Genomic DNA, 24,661 nt, shown 5'->3' with positions numbered 1-24,661 from the left:
GGATGTAATGTCCTATAAATGTCTATTAAGTCTAGTTCATTTATAGTAATATTCAGATTCTCTATTTCTTTGTTTATCCTCTGTCTAGATGTTCTGTCCCTTGATGAGAGTGGTGAGTTGAAGTCTCCAACTATTATGGTATATGAGTCTATTTCCCTTTTCAATGTTTGCAGTATATTCCTCACGTATTTTGGGGCATTCTGATTCGGTGCGTAAATATTTATGATTGTTATGTCTTCTTGTTTAATTGTTCCTTTTATTAGTATATAGTGTCCTTCTTTGTCTCTTTTAACTGTTTTACATTTGAAGTCTAATTTGTTGGATATTAGTATAGCCACTCCTGCTCTTTTCTGGTTGTTATTTGCATGAAATATCTTTTCCCAACCTTTCACTTTCAACCTATGTTTATCTTTGGGTCTAAGATGTGTTTCCTGTAGACAGCATATAGAAGGATCCTGTTTTTTAATCCATTCTGCCAATCTATGTCTTTTGATTGGGGAATTCAGTCCATTGACATTTAGTGTTATTACTGTTTGGATAATATTTTCCTCTAACATTTTGCCTTTTGTATTATATATATCATATCTGATTTTCCTTCTTTCTACACTCTTTTCCATATCTCTCTCTTCTGTCTTTTTGTATCTGACTCTAGTGCTCCCTTTAGTATTTCTTGCAGAGCTGGTCTCTTGGTCACAAATTCTTTCAGTGACTTTTTGTCTGAGAATGTTTTAATTTCCCCCTCATTTTTGAAGGATAATTTTGCTGGATATAGGAGTCTTGGTTGGCAGTTTTTCTCTTTTAGTATTTTATATATATCATCCCACTGTCTTCTAGCTTCCATGGTTTCTGCTGAGAAATCTACACAAAATCTTATTGGGTTTCCCTTGTATGTAATGGATTGTTTTTCTCTTGCTGCTTTCAAGATCTTCTCTTTCTCTTTGACCTCTGACATTCTAACTAGTAAGTGTCTTGGAGAATGCCTATTTGGGTCTAATCTCTTTGGGGTGCGCTGCACTTCTTGGATCTGTAATTTTAGGTCTTTCATAAGAGTTGGGAAATTTTCAGTGATAATTTCTTCCATTAGTTTTTCTCCTCCTTTTCCCTTCTCTTCTCCTTCTGGGACACCCACAACACGTATATTTGTGCGGTTCATATTGTCCTTGAGTTCCCTGATACCCTGTTCAAATTTTTCCATTCTTTTCCCTATAGTTTCTGTTTCTTTTTGGAATTCAGATGTTCCATCCTCCAAATCACTAATTCTATCTTCTGTCTCTTTAAATCTATCATTGTAGCTATCCATTATTTTTTCTATGTTTGCTACTTTATCCTTCACTTCCATAAGTTCTGCGATTTGTTTTTTCAGTTTTTCTATTTCTTCTTTATGTTCAGCCCATGTCCTCTTCATGTCCTCCCTCAATTTATCGATTTCATTTTTGAAGAGGTTTTCCATTTCTGTTCGTATATTCAGCATTAGTTGTCTCAGCTCTTGTGTCTCATTTGAGCTATTGGTTTGTTCCTTTGACTGGGCCATATTCTCAATCTTTTGAGCGTGGACAGTTATCTTCTGCTGCTGGCGTCTGGGCATTTATTCAGATTTCTCTTGGTGTTGGACCCAGCAAGGTTGTAATATTTTTCTGTGAAATCTCTGGGTTCTGTTTTTCTTATCCTGCCCAGTAGGTGGCGCTCGTGGCACCCGTTTGTCTGCAGGTCCCACCAGTAAAAGGTGCTGTGGGACCTTAAACTTTGGAAAACTCTCGCCGTCCTGGGGGTTCGCTAGCCGAAACGGCTTGAGCCGGCCCGGGGTCTGAACGCAGGGAGGGTTGCTGGTCGCCGCAGCCAGGGAAAGAGCCTGTCCGAATTTCCTAGTCGGCCCTGGGCAACAAGCGTGGCGGGAGGGCGCCAGCGGCAGCGGCCCGCCCGAGAGAGTGCACGTTCCCGGGGAGTCACGGGTTTGGAAGGGGCCCCCCCCCACCCGTCACCGTTCTCCGTGGCCTGGGGGTTTCCGATCCAATTCTCTCAGTTGGTCCGGGGGCTGCGCGTGGTGTGGGCGCCAGCCGTCTTTGTTTCAGGGGACCGCCTCTCCAATTCTCCCAGCCGGCCCGGGAAGGGGGAAGGGAGTAACTCCGGCCGCTTGCCACCCCGCCCGGTAAGGCCCGCGCGCCTCGGCGATCTCACCCGAGCTGCTTCTCTCAGCCAGCCAGCCGTTCCAGGATGGGGTACGCTGTCTTTTTTATCTCTGTTGTGGCTTTGGGCGCTTTCTGTATCGTTTCTACTCCCCTAGTAGGTGTCCTGGAGAAGAAACTAAGATCCGCGCGTCTTACTAAGCCGCCATCTTCCAGGAAGTCCCCCTATCACTTTTTTATTTGCTAAATTCTAGAGAAGAATTTCCAATTGATACAGAAACATTCCATTAAGTAATAGCTATGTAAATTCAGAATGAGTAAATCTATGCCTCTTGCTAGCATGTAAATGTAGTCTCCCTTCAGTGATTTCTTCTCCAGGATCTCTTGACATTTAAGAACTCTTCAGTAATATCTGCTGATGGATGAACTGGGAACTGGGGGCTGCCCTTCATTGAGGAGGAGTCAAGACCATGGCCTGAAAAGAGGTGGGAAGGAGAGAAGGTCCTGGAACTAACTAAGTCTGAAGGAGTGAAAGTGTCCAGAAATCTTGGGCTAGTTAATCTGAATGTTTTCATTATGAACGCTGCTGGCTGACAGACATTTGATTTCTGGAGAAAACCTTGGAGCCATTATATTTGGGCTGCTTACTGGAGGCTCTTACAAAGAGTAATTTTCCTTAAAGGTAAATGGGTGTTCTAGCTGCAGGAATGCAATGCACCAGAGACAGATTGGCTTCTCATAAAAGGGAATTTATTTTGTTCATTCTTCAGAGGAAAGGCAGCTAACTTTCAACTGAGGTTCTTATTTATGTGGGAAGGCACCGGGTGACCTCTGCTGGCCTTCTCTCCAGGCCTCTGGGTTCCAACAACTTTCCCTGGGGTGATTTCTTTCTGTATCTCCAAAGGCCTGGGCTGAGCTGCAAGTGCTGAGATGAGATATGCTGAGCTGCTTGGGCTGTGCTACGTTGAGCTCTCTCATTTAAGCACCAGCCAATTAAATCAAATATCATTCATTACAGCAGGCACGCCTCTTAGCCAACTGCAGATGTAATGAGCAACAGATGAGGTTCACGTACCATTGGCTCATGTCCACAGCCACAGAACTAGGCACATTTACCTGGCCAAGTTGACATCCAAACCTAACTACCACAATGGATAAATACTTGATTTCTGCATTTCAGTATATGCCACCTTGACCCTCCATGGTACCCCTATATATGAATGGGCAACACCTTTACGTTATGGAATATCTGGGTTAATTTATTCTGCAATCACGAGAGGGCAAGATTTGGACATCAGCTCTAAAATTTCCCACAGGCCTGGTTCTTCTGCAGATTGGACGAGCATTGAGAAAGATGCCTTTATCTAAGGCTTCCTGATACATCCACAGATGGGTGGGAAGCTGGGTTAGTTTTCAAACAGATCATTTATTATTGAGCCAAGTACTCCACAATGTACTGTCATGGGCAAAGGAGCTGCTGAAGAACACTGTTCCATCTCCTATTTGATGCCCATCTGCATTTTCCCTTATTGTATGTTATAATCGTCATATAGCACATAGAGGACAACAAGTTGAGCATGGCAACAGAGTTTGCGACTGCCTGCAAAGATCTTTGCTGACATCACAGTTTCCATGATTTACATATCAAGAAGTTCTTCTGTTTCTCTGGCTCTTGGGCTTATGCAGAGCAAAATACCATCATTCATTTTCTTTGGTAGTAACCAGTTCAGCTGTCATAGGTCAAGCTTAATGTCTTGTTACTGAAAAATTAAATTTAGAGTAGACACAGAAAAAATAAAACTATGGAAGCCTGTCTCCTTGTGAAGAGATTATGACTTCTTCACAATCATATGAATCACAGGAAAAGCACAGAATCACATGAAAAAAGATAATGCTGACATGTGAATATGAGACACTCTAGCTAAAATATACTTTACCATTTTCTTCTCCAAAGCAAGTCAAATTATAAAAAGGGCATTCTTACCTGGAGTCTTGAAGTTTCTTAGCTGAGATGGAGTATCATATACTTCCAGGATCCAGTCACCTGCGGCTCGTTCTCCCCAACAATGAATGGTCATGAACTCCCAGTTTTTAAATCCTTCCATGGAATGATCAAACAGCCTGTGAGAGATCCATAAATCATTGCTTTGTATGTTATTTAAAATCTAGTGAGGGTCATGTCAAGACCATGATCAATGATATTTGCCTCCATCAGCATATTCAACTACACAATATTGGAATTTTTCTTTATCCTGCACAGCACCAATTAATAGTTCTGTTTATATTGCTGTTCTATCAGGGAGAAATAGGCATGGTGCTGGCCATACAATGACAAATCTCGGAGAATAACCAATAAGGTATCAGGGAAACTAGGCTAAGCCTCTGTCCATAAGACTGATAGCATCAAATGTTGGTGAAGGTGTGGAGCATCTGGAAGTGCTGACAGGAATGCAAAATGGTGCAGCCACTTTGGAAAAGTTCAGTGTTTCTTAGGAAGTTAAACATACACATAGTATGATTCAACAATCCCTCTCCTGGAAATTTATTCAAGAGAAAGGGGGAACTTTTTGCAGTGAAACAACTGTTCTATATATTGACAGTGATGATGTGTGGTTATCTAACTATATAGATTTGTCCAAACTTAATGAACTAATCACATAAGGTGAATCGCACTGTACGTACATTATACCTCAGTGAAAAGACTTTGTCCACAAATCTTATCCAGTGTAGGATTCATGCTGGAAACCAGCTTAGAGCCTGCTCTTACAGCCAAGTTTTATTCAAGGATTTATATAAAACACCGGAAAAGCGAGTTTTAGTCCTCATCTTCTCCTCTTCGTCTTGCTTGATGGAAGCAGCGTAATCATAGCTTTCTTTGCTGTTAGCAACTATGCACAACCAATCACAGATTATTCTTCTTAATATTGAGATATTTCAACTACCTTTTGGGAAAAGGCACTTCCGAGGTTACAGTCTTGCTGCTTAATGGTTATGATCCCCACTGAGATTACCAGCTTTTCCATTCACTTTGATTCTTTCTTGAAGAAATGCAGCATCCATGATTTCCCATCTTCCCAGGGTGGTGCAGTCGAGGGTGTGAACCTCTTCTTTTTTTTTTTGCCCTCCCTTACCACAAACTTTTCACGGGAGCCACGGCAGCAGCAGAAGCTAAAAAAAGCTTCAATGATATTCTAAACTCTTAGCTCTCTATAATATCTCTATTGGTTGAAGAAGTTAGAATAATTTGTTTCCTGTGATGGAACCCTGATGGATACAAAATCAGAAGGAAAATAAAGAAACAGGCTCTTCATCAAGATAGAGATGTTAATAGATTATGTATAAAATTAGCACAGCAGCCAAATAGGCATATCATTTATAAAGGGATATAATGTAGATTTAACTACAGGAAGAAATATCCAAAAGACTTCCAAGACATTTTTTTCTGGGGAAGAGACATAGAGGGTAGAAAGTGAAAGATGGCACAAAAAACAGCTTTCCAGCACTTTCTTTTTAAAATTATGTGCACCTATTATTGTGACTTAATGAAAAATAAAATAAGAAAGGAAAATTTAGAGTCAGAGAGCCAGGCAAAGAAGCAAATATTTCTCTGGCACTATCTTGGGAGCAATGATTTCCAGTTACTGGGACTACTCTGTCTTCTAGTGCAAATGAATGCAAAGGTTATAGTATTTGTATGTTGATGGCTATTTAGAACATGCAAACAACTCTCCTTGCTTTGACTGCATGCTCACCAACAAACTAGCTGTTAGAATTTGACCTATGTAGGGTTTTCCATTGGAAAAAAACATGTTTTTTACAAACCAAAATAACTAGTTTAATATTGTTATACGTCTCCTTATAAATTAACACATTAGAATTCTCATTTAAAAAGTATCTTATTAATGATGAGTTTGTGGCGCCCTCTAAAATCCCAGCTGGATTCTAAAACCACAGGTTTTGGGTGGCACAATTGTAGAGGAGCTTAAAAAGTAAATGACTAACACTCAAGCAATATTCCCTAGAGAAAAGCAATACACAGGAAAGTCACCTGTTCTTGGGACCCTTGAAAGAAAGAAAAATCCAATTATTGAGCATTGTTTCCAAAGTGTCCAATGGCTATAAAGTTCAGGAAAGTTGGAGTTAAACAAAGTTCAGTGGATCTCTTTTTTGGAGGACATCACACATCTTTGGAATATGCTAATGTGTTTTGTTAATCACCATAATGAGGTTAATGGTAGGCACTGATTTTCAAAACTTACATGGACAAGATTTCAGTTTCTTTTCTTAGAACATCTGCATACTACATAATCAAGGCACCTTTGAACAGAGGGGTGTGGTGTTTCAGACGGGTGTGACTTTAGGAACGGTCACAAGCATAACAGAGCTGGTTTCACAAGTTTATGATTTGAAAGTGGACTTGACCATGAAAAAATTGATACATGCATTTACATATTTAGAGCCCTTCATTTAGAACCCAGACCAGTGAGTTTCATTGTGTGCTGGTTGGGAGAAGAGGCAAAATAAAGATGGAGGAAGAGGCGATTTTTCAAACTGCCCTTCCTGCCAGGGAGAACTGGTTAAAATATATTGACATTTAAACGTATGGAGGTGGAAGACTGTCTTAGAACAGCTGACAGTTCACAGCTCTAACCTAGGCTCTAATTCACTCAGCCCATTGTGCCATTTGAGGCTAATGAATGAAGCCATAACTTGTCGCATAATACCTCTCCAAGAGTGCTAACTTTAAAGCAGCTCCTAAACAGTCGACAGGACATTTGGCTTATTGCTTCTTATCCAAAAACTACAAAGGAGATGAGGCTGCCATCACATGAGGGACAGCCTTGTTTCCATAACTTCAGCCAATTTTTAATTACTCATGGGTCAATTATTTGCCTGCTGCATTAGCAGACCCTATTTCTCCCCTTCCACCCTTTCCTGTCCATCTTTGAAAACCATTCCATTGTAATTGATCACTTTGAAATTACATTTGGAATGAAAATTAGAGATAAACTGGATGTCAAGAAGTATCAGTAAATCAAATTCAAATAAGTGCTTCAAAACTCAGGTACAAATGGGCTTTTTCTCTCTGCTCATAGACTCTGATTTCTTCACCTTATTCATAACTGGAATGGTCATTAAAAAGTTGAAGAGAGGAATTAAAATGCACCCAACACTATTGTTACATTTGTTAGAAGAAGTGATGGGGAACTAAATAGACATCGATTGTCATTTCAACTAACTGGATATTTGCTTTTCTGACCTCATCAGTCCTTTTAAGTACAGAAAGTTTAAGCGGAGATTCTACACTTTAATTCTGATGCAATACTTAAATAATTCCCTATTTTTTTTTTAGCATTGTAAAATTAAGAAAAAGCTGTATCACCTGCATATAATGAAGAGTAACATAGCCAGGAGATCAGATTTGCATTGCAAAGAACATGCTTGTTCAAGACAATCAAATATGAAATCACTGGACACCTGCTAGGGAGATTCTAATTTGTGGTGTCTGTTTATCAACTGAGCAGTCTAATGCTCAGTCTGAGTGTCTGTGATGTGCCAACACAGCAGAAAACAGAGATGACATCATCACTATTGTGGGTAAAATGTCAGTAAAGCAGTCAGGGTGATGAAAGGGGGGTAGCATGACTCCATGCCTGTTTCCACATCTTCTAGTGAAACCCTTCTCTGTCAAAGCTGACTTTGTAATCATGTACTCAATGAAATGATGTATGCATGCAGTGACACATATTATCCAGTTATTAAAATGATGCCCTATAGCCCGAGCCCTGTGAGCAATTTTCAAATAAATTACTTTGGATGAAGCCTGGTAGAAAAGACTGCCACTAAGCATAGTACATCCTTTTCAGGAATTAACTCAGGAAATAACTCATAATTACTGTAAGCTTTTCTTTTTTTCATTTAAAGCATCTAGCCAATGCGTCAAAGCTACAACATTCTATGATGTTATGGCAACTAAGTAACAAGACACTTTATAAATAATGAAAGCTACGTGTTATCATGCAATTATTTCTAAAATTGCGAATGGAACTTAATTTCAGAATCATCCACTACTATACTCAAACAGTATTTATGTTCAACATAGAACTAGCCAATATTTTTGGAAGTTTTCTTTTTGTTTCTGGCGCCTCACCACAATTTAGAGTAGAGTTTCTAGAACACTTGGAACAGGTATTCGGCTCAATTATAATAGAATTTTTAATGTTTTAGATGTTTTGGTTTTTGTAAGGCTTATATAATTTGCTTCTGAAATGGGGTATTCAGACACAATGTTTGGTTTTCTCTTTCGAAATTTTAAGTGTCTTTAAGTAAGTTTGAGAGAGAGAGTGAGTGAGTTCTAGTGTTTGAGTGGTTTGCAACACCTGAAATGATGAGTTATGTTTTTTTTTTTTAAAAAAAACTTTGAACACCCATACCTGGGATTTTTTTCAACGAGTACTGACTCACTCCTCAACCCCAGAACACATTCTTCCTCGTGGATGTATGATGTAAGTATTTAATCTTCTTGAGGATTTATTCCATTCTATATTTGATGGTCTTTATCTAAGTATCTGTTTTATATTATGAACTCCCTTCTAGATTATGTGCACAGCCTCCAGAAGCATATCGCTCACAAGTTGTCCGATGACTCGGAAAATAACAAGAATGTGCCGGAAAAAGTTGGATGATCATTTAAGTTGGTTTGTGGACAGGCAGCTTCAGTGTCATTTGGGAACTTATTAGAAATGCAAATCAATGGACTTCTTTCCAGACCTAGAGACTCAGAATCTCTGGGGGTAGGGTCCAGCCATTTGTGTTTCACAGAATCATTCCCCAGCTGCTTTGGGAATCACTGTGCTAAGAAAGGGTCACCATTTATTAGCTGAAAGCTGTGCTACTTAAATACTTTCTATATTTTCTTCTTAATATTTGTAACAATGCTGGGAGGCAGATACTATTATAGCTATATCACAGATGAGGAAATTCATTTCTCTACAGTCAAACATAGACACCAGTGAAATCAAGACAAATCCAGCTCTCACGCCAAAGGCTGTGCCTTCTTTTGGATGAAAAAAGAGGATTTTCACGGTGAGGCTTCATCATAATGTAAAACTTTCACTGTGAAAGTCTTTTTTTTTTACTACAAGCCCCAAGTGCATTTAAATAACACATAGTCAATAGTCTGTCAAAGAACAGCTGAAGAGGGCACTGACAAAATTATTAAGGTATAAATATTGTATTTTAAGCATATTAATTATAACACTTTATAGGTTTCTTTCTTTGTTTTAGCATTTCAGACTAGAAAGGGCACCTTCTCTCTACTTAAGATTGTAATTAGAAACAGAAATATTCATCTATAATTAAATTTAAAAAGGGAGGAAAAGTTTCAGCTTCATTCAGAGGCCAAAATTCAGAACAGAGAGCCAGTACATCTAAACTAAATCTAAAATTCAGTGAGCTGGGAAGTGGGGAGACTTGGGGGTGGGGAGGGCACTTTCCATAATTCTAACAAATGCCCTTGAAGACAAAATCTGATTTTGAAGCTTTTCTTTGAAAAACTGTTACACTGGCAGAATTTGAACCTTTGAAAGCACAAAGGCTTATGCTACAGTTGCTTCTGTCTCAAAATATTTAAAAAGGACCCAAGCCCACCTAGCTTCCTCTCCATAATGCCCAACCTCCATTTCCTGCATGGAAGTAAAGCAATTGTGCTGAATACCCAGTTTGGCTTTGTGTTAGGCAGGGTGTACAAGCCAAGAAGAGGGCTGGAAGGTGGAGGCAGGGCACGAATAAAGCAAAGAGGAGGGAGTAACCATTTGTCCCTTCCAGCAAGGCTCTGTTGACCCACGGCTCCCACCATACAAATTACCAACCTGATTTACCAGAGGGGTGGGTCTGCTGGGTTACTGGGGCATGGAGCTCAAGTTGGTCTAGCCTTCTGAATGCTGGGTGCCTTCCAGGCCTCAGCACCTGCAGACGCTTGGGTGAACTGTTCTCCCTCTCACAGCTGTTCTCTGCAGGAGTCTGGGCAACTGCCTGTCCGTCAGCTGGGACAGGGAGCCACGGAGGGGTTCCAGACACCCCACACAGACTTAATGACAGTGTTTGGTCGGTCCCTACAATATTGCTGAAAACAGACTCCCAAGGAATTATCTGATGACACTGCTCGCTGAAATGTGTAGGACAGTAAGAACTTCCAGAAAGCCAGCCACACACTCTTTATTTATAGGGCCATGACCCAGTTTTTTAAAAAAAAGTTGTTTGCTTTCCACATTACTTTCCAGGTCAATTTTCTTAAAAATGTATTCCACTTTTTTGTGCAGTAAGTTTATCATCAAAGACCAACCCTTACATTTCAAAATAAGGCATGGTTTTTACATTATTAAGAGAAGTTGATGCAAAAAATTAAGTCAATAGCATTCAGTAAGAAAAGCAAGCTTGGGCCATGGTGGCTCAGCAGGCAAGAATGCTTGCCTGAGATGCCAGAGGACCCAAGTTTGATATCCGGTGCCTGCCCAAGTCAAAAAACAAAGCAAAAAAAGAAAAGCAGGCTTGCTAGATAAACATAAAGAGGATTGTAATCTGAGCACACAGACAAAATGTGGGCTTTCTTTCTTCTGTGAAATTCACATTGTATTTAGGAAATTGCAATTATTCCAAGTCAATGGCAGATAGTAATGGAGTTTCTACATTGGGTTAGGTGCCCTGACTGTGAAGTAATGCAATAAAACTCTGTCCTGGCCACTGGTTTTGAAGTCAGGGTGGTAATGCAGTGCTTTATGCTAGTATCGTGGCCATATTTTCACGATCCCCAAACTAGGACATACATTCCGATGATAGTGAAAATGAGAACAGTCTCAGATAATAAAGGATGGGTGGTCGCTGTCATCTCAGCTCTCTTTCCTGTTTTATCCTCATTATCTGTTTTACAGCGTAGAGGGGAGATGAAGCCACGCAAACCTCATGATTCTGGGTCTGAGTTGGCTCTCTGCTCCTTGACTTCTCACAGCAGCCAGTGCACAGTCTGCTGTGAGGAAACCTTATTTGAGGGGAGAAGTGGTTGCTTCAAAAGCCTTGGGGAGTTTTCCACATTGGCTGCCAGACCATTAAGCATGCAGGATTAGAAATTCCAAGTCTGGGGAATACAGTCGCATCTCATGCCGGGCAGAGAAGAAATGGGGATGAGTCTTAGCCATGACAACTTTGCATTTTCATCAGAATAATCCCTATTAGGGACTCTTTCGGTTTTAAATAATTTCAGAATTTCTATCTTTTAACTGTACATGGTTCTTTGCTTTACATTGTTCTTTGAAAGAAAGATGCGTGTCCAATAAGTAGGAACTATTTATTGTTGTTATGAATAGTTTCTGGAACGCAAACTCCTTCTAAAACTTGACCTATCCACCTTTTCTTGAGGAAAATATTGCCTTGCAGACCAACATGAAGTGCATCAGGAACAAAGTAGGGCTCACCTCCACCCCTTCTCTACTCTGCCTCTTTTCTATGCTTCTTGCACTTAGTTCTCAAGCCTGGGAATGTGCTTTGAAACATGGCCAAGGTGAGAACACACGAAGGCTCCTTGCCACTAGGTCAGAGACTGAGAAGTTTTGAGTAGAGATTTCCTCTAATAAAAATAAAGCTTCAGGATATGCCAGAAGGAAAAAAAGCCAAAAGAAACCCAGTCTCTCCTTAGCTGCCTTAGTAGGAGGATGCTCCTACTCTCAAGGATATGAACGGGGAGGCCGACCCTGGAATGTGGCCACATGGGGTTAAAAGTTTGGGACAGGGTGTGGCTGTTGTATGTTTAAAGGGTCAGCCACCCAGGACAAAGCTTCTGGGAGAGCCACAGACAAAGGAATTCATAACATCCTTCACATCTCTCAGTGCCTCCAGCTCCCTTTCTCCATTCCAATATCTCTGCCTCTTTTGACGGACTACTTATTTTCAGCACTTAGCTGGAAGAAATACAAAAGAGCAGCACTTTAAGAAAATGCTTGAGGCCAAGAAGACATAGTCTGGGTGCAAAACTTATTCCCAGGTGGCCTCGATGGGGGCCAGGGAGGTAAAATTTACGAACACCCGTCACTGAATGTCTCAAATCTGTGCTGTTTGTTTTCCCTCTCATATAAAACCATCCCACACTCTTGCACCGTGCACTTTGCAGAGAGCAAGGCAGATGTCTGCCATTTGAAGAATGCACACAAGACTGAGCCAGTGACACTGTAATCCCCCAAATGCCTGTGGTGGAATCCACAGCTCCTTTGCTGCATGAGTTTCCTCAGTGAAGTCATTTTGGGGAAAGCCAACAGTAAATACCAAAATACACAGGAAGAGCCCAGAAAGGCTGAAGAGGGGGAGTTTTCCAAGCAAGCAATAACAGCCAGAGGAATTGTTTTCTTGCTACAGGAGCAAGCTGAGGATAAGAGCTGCACACATGTAAAGCAAACCTTTGAACTTCATAGTGCTTCACTGGGGTACTCTTTCAAGTGAAAGCTAGATGAATGAATGATGGTAAAGAAAAGAAAGGAGAAAAAGGAAATAAAAGGCTTTTCCTGAACTCAGTAACAGCAGCTGGCGTGACCTTCATTAATCACATAATTGTACATCTGAAGGTCCTGCTTGCTTGGAAAGAAGCACTAGGCAGGTAGCAGCAATTACCCAGCAGGCAGCAGCTGGGGCCTCTTTGTCTTTGGAGGGAAGAGGGCAGGGGGAAGGGCCCAGTTATCTGATGCCAAAGCATCCTCACGTTCTTTGCACCTGCATACATTTACATTTATTCTGGCACAGCTGGGTTTCATGTTTAAAGCATTAAGCCCAGGTTTCCCCATGACCTAATGGAAGATGTTAGGTTTTCAGGAAGAACACAGCAAGTCTTCTAAGCACAACATTTTAGATTGTGCCCTGCTGGTCGCTGTCTTCCTAGAAATGCTATTGCTTGCTCTTCTCACTGTCCTAGAGAAGGTGAAGTTTGGGAATTCTGAAAAGCAGCTGGCATCTGTTCAGCCTCACTCTCTGTAGTACAGGCTTGGCCCTCGCAGCTTCTCTGGCAAAGAACACCACTGCCAGGCCACCCGGCAAGCATGCGGACAGGTGGACATGTATACTTATTACATAAAAGGCTGGCTTTTCATTTGAACTAAGTTTATGCTACAAATGACAAGGTTTTTGCTCCAGTTATTTGTTCCTCTTGGAGAAAAAAGTCAACCTTTTAGGCTCTTGACTGTGGCTCTGTATTTTAGAACCATAATGTGAATGAATGAAGTCTATATTTGATGTCTCCCTCTGGCCTCACTTGCTGACATTTCCCTTCTATGTTCCCAACCACGCGCAAAGCCAATAGAGCAAAAAGAAAATGTGTGCTACAACATTCTGGCCGTATCTTTTCAGCAGGATCTGGCTTGCACAAAATGAAATTACTTACCTGCTGGGCAAGTGTTTAGAGGGAACAGGGAGGAGGAGGGAAGCCGAGAAGAGAAACTGGGTGCCCTCTAGGACAACAGACTAATCAGCCAACCTTTAGAAAAGGGGTTGGCAAACCACAGCCCTCTGTAGTTTGCCCAGGCCAATCGGGCCTACTGCCTATTTTTGGAAATTAAGTTTTATTAGCACAAAATCTTGCCCATTCATTTTTATGGTCTATGGCCGCAGCAGAGTGGAGTAGTGCAAAAGGAACCACATGGTCAGCAAAGCTCCAAATGCTTACTCTCTGGCTCTATCAGAAAAAAAAATTGCCAAATCCTGCTTTAAAACAAAGCGAACCTCCTTTAACTTTGGAAAATGAGTGTTTAGGGCAAAACAATTCACTTTTAATGGGGGTATAAGGAGGGAGGAGGTCTTAGGAGTTAGGAATCTGCATTTGTTTTTAGGGGGAAGAACAAGTGGCTCTCAATTTTTCTGCAGCGTTTTTCATTACCCAACTCTCAAATGCTGTCCTTTTCATGCCTACAGACAGTAGGTAGCCTAATTCTCTCTACTTATAAGCAGTGATATCTATAACTAGCTCATCATGATAGCCAACTGCTCCCCCTCAGTTGCTTCCTAGGATAGGAGTCAAGTGCAGCTGATGCTTCTTCCTCCTAAGGACGGCTGAAGGTTGGTGTGACCCCTACACTGCTTTGCAGAGGCCATCACTCTACCTGTTGGCCAAAAGCTGGGACCTGGTTCCCGAGGGTGAGGTCAGGTAGATGGCCAGGTCTCCCCTCCTGGGGTGGGTGATGGTTATGCGCACAACGACGTGCTCCAGGTAGTTCACGTGGTGGTTGGGGTTTTTGGAGCAGCCCGAAGCTTTGTAGATGGAGCGCACGGCGCTGTTGGGGCGAATCGTCCTGCAACAGAGAGAGGGAGTCTGAGCAAACGATGACAGGGCAGAGCTCAGCCGAGTGAACACGTATCCCCGGGATGCTTTTACAGCGTAATGCAAGCAGCCAGTCCCTGCATGCTAAACGACAGCAGTGTTAGCCCCCAAATGGCTGGGCTGGGCTGCGGGGAAAATGAAAGAGAGGGGGAAAGTGGCACTAAAATCTTTTATCGGTACAGGTAGTGGATATCAATTCTGAGTGTGCACTGCTATCTCCTGGAGGGTTTGTTAAAAGACAGATTGCTGGGCCTCAGTTGCAGAGTTTTTAATTGAGTAGATCTGGGGAAGGAGCCCAAGAATGTGCATTTCTAACAGAAATCCAGGTAGTATGCTGTCAATCCGGGAAGCACACATCAAGAACCACTAATACAGGGTTATGGAGGCTCGGCAATTAGCATTACATGGGTTTAAATCCCTGGTCTACCATTTCCTTGCTCTGTATCCCACGGACACCCTCTTTCCTGTGGCCCACAGGTTCCTGTCTTCCTCTTTAGTTTTCTCCTGTGCTCCAGCCACACTGACTTCAGTCTAGAACCCGGGATAATTCAAGCTCTTTCCCACCTCAGGGACTTTGCACACACTACTCTCTGCCTTAGGTTTTTTTTTTAATTTTATTTTGGATGTTCCTCAGATGGCTGGCTATCTCTTCCTTCAAGGGGAATGTCTAAATCTCACCTCTGAGACACTCACTAACCGCACAAAGTGTGTTCCCCTCCCTATTATTCCCTACCATGTTTATTTCCAATAGTCACTTATTATAATGTATAATTATCTACTTATGATTTTTCTTTTATTTGATGCCTCCAGAAGACTGTAAGCTCATGAGGGTAGGAAGCATTTCTGACTTATTCCCTTGTGTATCCCTAACATCTAACTCAGTGCTTGATATCCACTAAGCCCTGGAAAATATAATGGCTACAGGGTAAAAGATGATATGACCCATATTTTAAAACTTTAACTTCTGTGTGAGACCAAAGGGAGAGGCATTTATTTGGTGCAAAATTTATATTTTGGGTAGCACATTACCTAATTTAACTTGTATAGTCATTTTAGTTGCACACTATAAGTGCATTGAGTCTTGAATAGGGCTTGAGATTTTGTTGGTTTGTACAGGTTAGTGTGATGCTCCAATATATCTCAGAGTACGCTGGGCAGAGAATAAAAAGTATTCGCAAAGTTCCCTTGGGGTACTTGGGAGAAAGGAGGAAATATTCAACTTCCCCATTTGGGGAATTCCTGATATTCTTGCAGTGAGGACAATAAAATCAATAGGCTGGGCCCTTGATCTTGGGGCCCACCCCTTATTCCTGCAAAGAATAGGCTAAGCCTACTTATAATTATGCCTAAGAGTCATCCCCAAGAACCTCTTTTATTGTTCAGACGTTGCCTCTCTCTCTAAGCCAAATTGGCAGGTGAATTCACTGCCCTCCCTGCTATGTGGGACATGACTCCTAGGGCTTTAAATCTTCCTGGCAACATGGGACAGGACTTCTGGAATGAACCTAGAACTGGTATCATAGACTTCAGAAAGTCTTTGTGACCAAAAGGGGGAAGAGAGAAATGAGACAAAGTTTCAGTGGCTGAGAGGTTATCTTAGAGGTTATTCTTATGCATCATATAGATATCCCTTTTCAGTTTATGGGGTATTGGAGTGTCTGGAGGGAATAATCTAAAACTATTTGCTTCAGTAGCCTTGATTCTTGAACACCTGTGACAAAGTGACGACGTGGCTGTGAAAACCTTGGGTCTGATACTCCTTTTATCCAGGGTATGGACAGATGAGTAAAAAAATAAGGTTAAAAAATAAATAACTAGTAGTGGGAGGATAAAAAGAAAAAAATGGGGTAGACTGAAAACTTATGGTCATTGAGAGAGAGGGTAAGGTGCATGGGACGTATGAGTTTTTTCTTTTTATCTCTTTTTCTGGAGTGATGCAAATGTTCTAAACATGATCACAGTGAAGAATACACAACTGTGATATATTGGAGCCACTGATTGTACATCATGTATGGAATGTATACGTGTGAAGATTTCTCAATAAAAATGTTAAATATGTATAGGGCACTGGGCATGCTGGCAATGCTGCCCAGGCCTCCCCTGCCCCCCCTTTAAAAAAAATATATACATATATAATTGCTGAACAGGTGAATGAACTGGTGAATGAAAAAATAACCCTCTGATTCTATTTCCTCTTTGTCAAATGGGAATAATATGCAAGTGATTATAAACTTAAACACAAAGTTTCTGGCACTTGCCTTGGTGCATAATAAGAGCTCAGTAAGTACTGATTAACTTTCAACTCCTTTCCTTCTTCTCTCATTCTTTGCCACAAAAGAGTAGAATGGAAAAGAAAACTTTAGTATGTTTATTTCTGCTTCTTAAATTTCTGAATAATTATAACAGCTCTAGTTATAGAGCTCACAAATCAGACTTCATAAATATTTTTCAGAGGGAGAATCTCTGAGAAGAAAGCCAAAAGTAAAATGCTAATAAACTAATAAAATACTAATAAGATGCTAAACATTTGGAAATGGATAGAAGTGACGGTAGCACGTTATTGTGAGAATAACGAACAGTACTGAATGGTGTGTGAATGTGGTGGAAAGGGGAAGTTTAGTGTTATGTATGTCACCAGAAGGAAAGCTGGAGGTTAAAACACTGGAACAAAAACACAGTGAATTTTGTGGTGGACAACGTCTGTGATTAACTGTGCAAATATCAAGGAATTCTTTCATGAACTAGAGCAGATGTATGACACTATTATAAGGAGTTCATAATAGAGGGTACGCGGGGAAAAGGTACCTATTGAAAACTATGGACTATGGTTAACAGTAATATTTTAATACTCTTACATTAACAATCACAAATGCATCACACCAACACTATGGGCCAATAATATGGGGGATAAGGAGTATGGGAGGATTAGATTTTCTTTTTCATTTTATTTCTTTTCTGGAGGAATGACACTGTTCTAAATTTGATTATGGGGCTGCATGCACAACTATGTGATGATACTGTGAAGCAGTGATTGTATACGTCAGATGGTTTCTGTGTTGCATGAATATAGCTCAGTAAAAATGGAATTAAAAATACTAATATATATAAGATGGAATTCTGGTCCTTGGATTTAGCACACAGCAGAGACCTCACACTATCATTTGACAAAGCCTGTCAACACAGCCTCTGAATTTGGGCAGCCAAAATAGGCAAACAGGCCCTAAAATCCCTAAGTGAACTGCAATCTCACTTACTGTACACTTTGTACTACGCTTTGGAGAACCACATGGTATGCATTTAAGTTTCCAGAACATAAGCCTCATTTTCTGAAGAAAACTTGCACCCTCAAATAGAAATACTGATAGCACAGAAAATTTGAGAAAGCCCATCTGTAAAGAGCTCTCCATATCCCTTTTTAAAAAATGTCTTTCTCTGAGGATCCTTGGGTTATACTAGCATGCATTTCACAGCTTAGAATCCTAGACAGTCTATTAAAATTTTATAATTACGTTAAAAAAAAAACTACACAAGTTTAAACTTCCATGGGCAAAAAGGGGTTGCTCCAAGTGCTGGCGCTGGCCTACTCTCTTTCGGGACACTGCCATGCTGTCTGCTTGCAGCAAACATTACTTGATTTGTCGGTCTGTGCTCTCCACACACACGTGCTGCTGGGGAACTGTGGTCCATTTCTCCGCCTCCATCACCATGGCTTCTGCATCCATCAGTCCGAATCCATAGAGATGGCTCACTGTGGAAGGCAAGAGGATGGTCAACTCCACCGTGCTTAGGAACAACCTACGCTGTACATGTTCCATTATAAGGTCACTCAGGAGAGACGTCAGGCACATCCCTGTGGGATCCCAACTATCTTTCAGGCAGTGTTTTGAAAAACAAACACAACAGAGCAAATAAACAAGAACAAGAAAGTTAAGACGAATGTACACTACCGATTATGTATTATTACCGATAACATGACTATTGCGTATAAATGGCTGCCATATGTTTGGGCACCATGGATGGAGAATACATGCACCATCAAATGGAAATTCCAATCAAAGAGTTTAGAAAACTCACAAAAGCCCATCTGCAATGATCTCCCCAAATCCTTTGTTAAGAAATGCCTTTCTTTTGAGGATCCTTGGGTTATAGTAGCGTGCATGTAACACTACAAGTCTACAACTTTACATTTAATCTTCCCAACAATAGTATGAGGGAGGTTAGTATAATTATTATCAGTATATGCAGAGGAGTAAACTGATGACTAGCCAAGACTGTCTAGTAAGTCAGTGGCTGAGCCAGATTCTAACCCACGTAATTTAACTCCAGACCCTCACTGTTAACCAAGGCCACTGAAGTGAGGGCATCATTGATTTTGCAAGATGAAAATAATTAATAGGTTTAAAGAGAAGTGACAGTGTAAACAACTTCTCATGGTGCACTAAGAACTTACAAGCAAGAAATAGCAATTTTCTATTAATTAGGATGAATGCCCAGAAGACATATATTATCTTTCCTGCAGCATGTAAAACATTTATTAAACTTTACGCATGGAATATTGGGAGGCCTCTAGACATTTATGCCAGCTTATCTTTGCAAGTTGTAATCTTTTACTTCTCAGCCAGAATCCTCACTGATCTAAAGCTGAATTTGACATAGCTGTTTAAGAAATTGCAATTATATACAGAAGTATTTTCATGATGATGTAGCAAGATCTACATATGCAGTTCTTTTTAAAAATACTTTAAAATCCCAGTTGAATACTTAAAACCTCTATTTTGTATTCAATTATCTCCTATCTTTATATTCACATGAACTCAGCCTTCTACTAGATTTGCTGCCTAATGCATCTTTTATTGTGGCATTGTCTTATGCAAAAATATCTATAGGTACCCATGCTTATAGATTATCCAAATACTTCGGCTTGAAATTCAAGATTTCTTAGGATGTAGACCCATCTACTGTTAAAACTGTCCTCATCACCAAAACTTTTGCTTTAGTAAGGCTACTCTTTTACAGTCCCCAACCATCTCCTGCTCTTTCTCCCTCACTACCTTTGCCCAGGCTGAGCCCTGAGTCTGGAATTCCCTTACTCATCCTCTCTGCAGAGTCAAAACCTACTCTTACATTTCTTCAACGCCTAGCTATAGTCTACCTTCTTCTTCCTGAAGTATTTATTCCCCGACCAAATAAAATAAAGTCAATAGGTGTTTACTGAAATTTGACATCAGTGACCCGTGAACTTTTCTCCTTTTTTGTTAATCTTATAACTCTAATTAGTCAATCCATTTGCCATCTTCCTGTCTGTCCATCCATTCATCCATACACCCATTGTTCTATCCAACTCATATTTATGGACCATTTTTTTTTTTATGGTCCAGACTCATTAGGCATTGAAGTTTTTATCTGTGCCACCACTTGAATGGTTAATGAGCTCTCTGTCAGTATATATCTTTTGTGCAGCTTTACAGCCTGCTTGATGGCAGGAACTGGGTCTTATAGCTCCTTGCATGTTCCATGGAATTTAGTAGCACTTGGGGTACATAGGGAAAAGGAAGTAAAGTAGGAAAGTTGTGCTGATATTCAGAAGTACTGAATTCTAGTTCTATGACTGCTGTACAACAACCACTTAATTTTTAGGAAACAGGAAAAGTATCTAATCCCTAATTTCCTTGTTTTGGGGTATTATTATCTATCCCATCACTAACATATATTATTGTATGCCAAACTGGAGAAAAATCTGGGTAAAGAACTATACTAATAGAAGAGTTCACTTTAACATCAGGTACTCAGTAGATACTGAATAAGGCTGAATAAACCTATTTTGCTAAGGTAAGGATATGTGTAGGATTTTTAATGCATGTACTTTTGCAACTTGCATTAATAATTTTTCTTGTCTAAAAAGTAACATATGGTCATTGTAAAATAATTCTGAAATCAGCCTCCCATAAAAATATAAAACTCAAACATTACCTCTTTGCAAATTGGTGACTGCTAGTGACAATTCTATATACTTAAAATTAGATACACTACTAAAAGTGAAGAAATTTGGCCTCCTTAGTTATTAAAAAGTGTCCACATAATGCTGAAGAAATGGCACATTTGCGCTTAAAGAAACCAAATCGTGGAGCACTTAGAGCTCTTTTACTAAAGTGCATGGAAATTATGTGTTCTTAATCATCATTCCATCATATTGTATACTATTTCATCATGAGCAATTCCTATTCATTGGGGAAATTGAAAATTTTTTTTTTTAACCAAAAATACTATGCTAGTCTCTATAACTCAGCTCAGTACTCAAATGTCCCTGTACTAGTGTCAAGTGATTTTAAGCCAGCATAAGTTGATCATTTTATCTCAGTTTAGGGAAATAAGACTAAAGACTTGAGTGGGAGAAGAGGAGGATGGTGGGTAGAGGTTTGGGCGTGAACAGAGGCTTGCAGGTCTTTGCAAAACTGGAATTGCTCCAGCATGGGAGCGTCTGTGCTCAAACTCAGTGCACTCCTTCCTGCTTTCCCCCTTGTCCAGTCTTATCTCCACCCCCATCCCCAATCACTGTCAGCCTAACAACCGTCAGGACACACATTAACACAAAGAGTCAGCAAATAACAACAAACACTCCATGCCTGTTAAACAACCATGTAAGTAGAAAAGCACCTTGCGTCTTTATGAGGGCCATAAATTTGCTTCCTTTCCCAAATCAATTTCTGCCGTCTAGAGACAATGTCCATTCGTGAAACATTCAAAATAGATGTTCAAAAAGAGAGGCTGACTAACTACAATTAAACCACAGACTGGCAGGTCACCTAAAAGCATTTTATATTAACATAATTAAATAAATGAGGGAAATGGGTTAGATCACTGAAAACCATTGAGTCAGTAATGGAGATTTTCAGCATTTAAAAAATCACAATCAGGATACACAACCTAAGAAAACACATGAAATACATTTTCTTCTTTATTATTATTATTTTTTGGCCGGCAATCTATCAACTCTATATATTCTGATTGGCAGTTATTTGTTTGTTTTTTTGATAAATACTAATAAGAAAATAAATAATTACATAATGAAATGTTGGACAGATAAAATCCTTCAAAGCCTGCTGTCAGTGGGGAAAATAAACATTAAATAGTTTGGAAGCAGTAATGATTTTGTATATTATATAACATTTGACACCCTAATGTGAACTATAAATTTGGAACACTGATTTTTTGGTGGCCATCTGAGTCAAGTGTGTCTCGCCCATCCCACTGGTAACATAAAGTGCTCTGAGTATCATTTCTCTCTGGAGGCAGCAGAGCGCCTGGCTTAGAGGAAACCCTCCAAAAATATCTGTGAAATGAATGAACGAACTGATGAGAAATTCTATTTAACTCACCAATGTTAGAAAGCATTTACTAGAAAATTGTAAGGGATTTTAGGAAGGCTGTTCTTTTATTACTGACCTTCATAAAGTCCTCGTTAGCATCAAAAACTACTCAAGTGTAGAGCCAATAGGATGACAGTCTCATTTAAAGAAATTATGATCATAGTAAATATACCATGGAAACAACTGTTGTGATATGGCCGCACCTTAACCAAACTATATTTAGTTACACACATTTCTCATGTCAATCTCAGAGCAAAATCTGATGCTGAAAAAAATTTTTTGATATTCAAGTGAAATCCTCTGTGTGCAAGGGCAAAATTCTACCTAAATTAGAATGCTATAAATAGAGTGAATAGGGATTCTGAGCACTTCAAATAGAATTTTCACCTCAAGGGGTTGGGGAAGTAAATGTTCAATTTAAATTTTAATATTAGTTAAGATTTAAAAATCAATATTTAGAAATATACAGAGGAAAAAAGAAATATCTATCTATCTATATGGATCTTGAAACAAAGTTATTCAAGTTTATTTTAGAACATAAATTATTTCTTGGTAGAGTGAAAAAGGACAAACTCCATTTCAATAAAAGGGGTCTAAAAACTTGCATAGCATTTTATCTGGTTCTTTAGGCAGGCGCGAGTGTTTTTACATGTTGATGTATATAAGGGAATGGAGAGCATGATGCAGCCCACAGGATGACTAACTTCAAGCAAAACTGAATCTATTCCGTCTTCAAAGCAAACAGGAAGAGCAGCAACTGAGACCTCAAGAAGAGGCTCATTTATGTAGATAAGCTCAGGAATGTGCTAGAGGCTTGAGCCAGAAGGATGGCTTCCCTTACTGGAAAAATAGGTTTTTCTCAGGGGATATATTTTCATTTTCCAATGAAACCAGAATGCTGAGAGAAGTCAATCATTAAGCATTGTTTGAAGGTAGACAGAGTCAATTTAAGCAACAGTTGTAGCTGGGAGGCCTGAAAAATTCAATTCTAAAGAAAAGATAGAAAGCTCAGCGAAAAAAAAAAAAAGAAGTTTTCGAGTACAGGAAGCCATAGCCAGAGAAATTTGTTTAACTTTTGTCTTTTAAAGGACTATCCTTACTGGAACCAGCTATTTTAAGTTTTTAAAAATATTACATTGAATGGATTTTTCATGATGGCTTTAAAATGACTATTTGTAAAGCACTCTCTATATAATAAAAGCATTGTCTGGTTAAAAAGAATTTTATGAAGTTTTTAAACCTTCTGATGTGAGTAAGGGCCTTTCTGCTACAAGCTGTTAGATGTACATGTGCAATATTATGCAGGATCCTGTGTAAAAATAAAATAAGAAAAAAACTGTTTAAGGAACCTAAAAGAAATTTAAAACTTTGCCTATAACTGAAGAAATGCAACAGACAACAATGCATGAATTCTGGATATCAAAGTACAGACAATTTCTTCCATTGAGGAAATCATTCCTTACAATGTGGGTGACTAGATACTGAGATAGTCATGTTATGTTATGGAATGGCACACAGCTCTCATATGTTTTAGTATCAATAATCTAGTCACTAGAAGGTGTACAGGTATTCTGAAACTATATATGCATGTGTTAAAACACATATAATCACCAAAATATGAAACATGCTTGATAAATTTCTATTCTTTATTAGAAAGTGTCAATTTCAGTAAAATTTACCAATATAAGTTAATAATTTATCCCATTCATTATCATATCACCCAGTTGGGTTGTAGGGCACCTAATATGTATGCAGTATTATACTGAACAGTGAGAGCTCCAAAGAAAAAGAAAATGGACTTGCATCTTTAGTCTAGGAGAGTGAGACAAGAATAACTTTTATGAATCAGCTAGGAAACAGTTAAAAGTACCAAATTGTGAAATTACTCTAAAGGTAAAACGACCGCAAAGGAGAACTGATTAAGTAAGACAATGGATGGGAAGGAATCTACCAGAGCCTGGTGTATTGTAAATGCTCAGTAAATGTTAGCTGAAATTTGGCACCATGTGAGATGATTTAAGAAGGGTAAGTGATATTTGGATTGTGTTTGGAGGCATGTGAAGGATTGAGATAGAAGAGTTGTAGGAAGAACATTCTAGGGGTCTGGATAGAGCCTCCTGGTTAAGTAATCAATCAGGTCGGTGTGTGGTTCCTTGGGGCAGGCAGGAAACCAGAGTCTCTGGAGAGGACGAGGTGTGGGAGAGGGTGGTTAGGAGGGCATGGGGATGGAGGAAATCACGGCAGGTTCTACAGGGTAAGGTCAGGCCTCCAGAGAACTCAAAGACAGCTATGACTGTCTGGTGCTGGGTTTCCTGGTCATCAATCAGGCCATTGGTATTCTCATCTACCTATAAGTAAACCACCAGAATTAAAGGTAGCTACCCAAATTCCTGCCTTGAAAGGTGGGTCTATGCAGGGGGTGGATAGAAACTCCAAAGAGTAGATCAAAATGCTGCTTGCAGCCGTTGGAGTCCTGGCACCTTTGGTTCTTTGATCCTCAATATGCTAAACCACCTGCTCTGCAATAACTGCTCTCTCGGGGGGATATGGCAGCTCCCTAACATATTAATCAAATGAAGGCCAAATGTGTGGTACAGGAGGAAGGGATGAAATGCGAGAGGGCTCGAACATTTTTGGTAAGTCACCAAGTCCCACACGCATAAGGTAAATGCTTAAGTACTGTTCTCTTTAAAGTAAAAAGAAACAGCTAAAGATGAAAATAAAATATTAAGGTTCCTGAGGATGAACAAGTCTGAAGTGATGCTTTTTGGTCCATACCAAAACATATGAGACAGATGAAAGCCAGGATGCTTCCAGAA

At 39.9% G+C, this 24,661-nt stretch overlaps 1 protein-coding gene and 1 long non-coding RNA gene across 4 annotated transcripts in view; one reads left to right on the top strand and one right to left on the bottom strand.

Annotated features, from left to right (window-relative positions):
- The window catches only part of PCSK5 (proprotein convertase subtilisin/kexin type 5), a 441,103-nt gene that overhangs the window by 180,660 nt on the left and 235,782 nt on the right, over positions 1 to 24,661 (bottom strand). For all 3 annotated transcript variants that reach the window (XM_077148451.1, XM_077148453.1, XM_077148452.1), the window contains exons 11-13: positions 18,106 to 18,223; positions 14,258 to 14,446; positions 4,108 to 4,244 (exon numbers count right to left, since the gene is read on the bottom strand). In XM_077148451.1, the coding sequence (XP_077004566.1) occupies positions 4,108 to 4,244; positions 14,258 to 14,446; positions 18,106 to 18,223 (444 nt within the window). The remainder of the gene's footprint in view (positions 1 to 4,107; positions 4,245 to 14,257; positions 14,447 to 18,105; positions 18,224 to 24,661) is intronic.
- The window catches only part of LOC143673656 (uncharacterized), a 138,269-nt gene that overhangs the window by 101,297 nt on the left and 12,311 nt on the right, over positions 1 to 24,661 (top strand). The gene's annotated exons all lie outside the window — the stretch shown is intronic.

Source organism: Tamandua tetradactyla, chromosome 2 (genome assembly GCF_023851605.1).
Source record: "Tamandua tetradactyla isolate mTamTet1 chromosome 2, mTamTet1.pri, whole genome shotgun sequence".
Lineage (NCBI taxonomy): Eukaryota > Metazoa > Chordata > Mammalia > Pilosa > Myrmecophagidae > Tamandua > Tamandua tetradactyla.
Note: the sequence above shows the minus strand (reverse complement) of the source record. Positions and strands in the feature narration are given on the sequence as shown.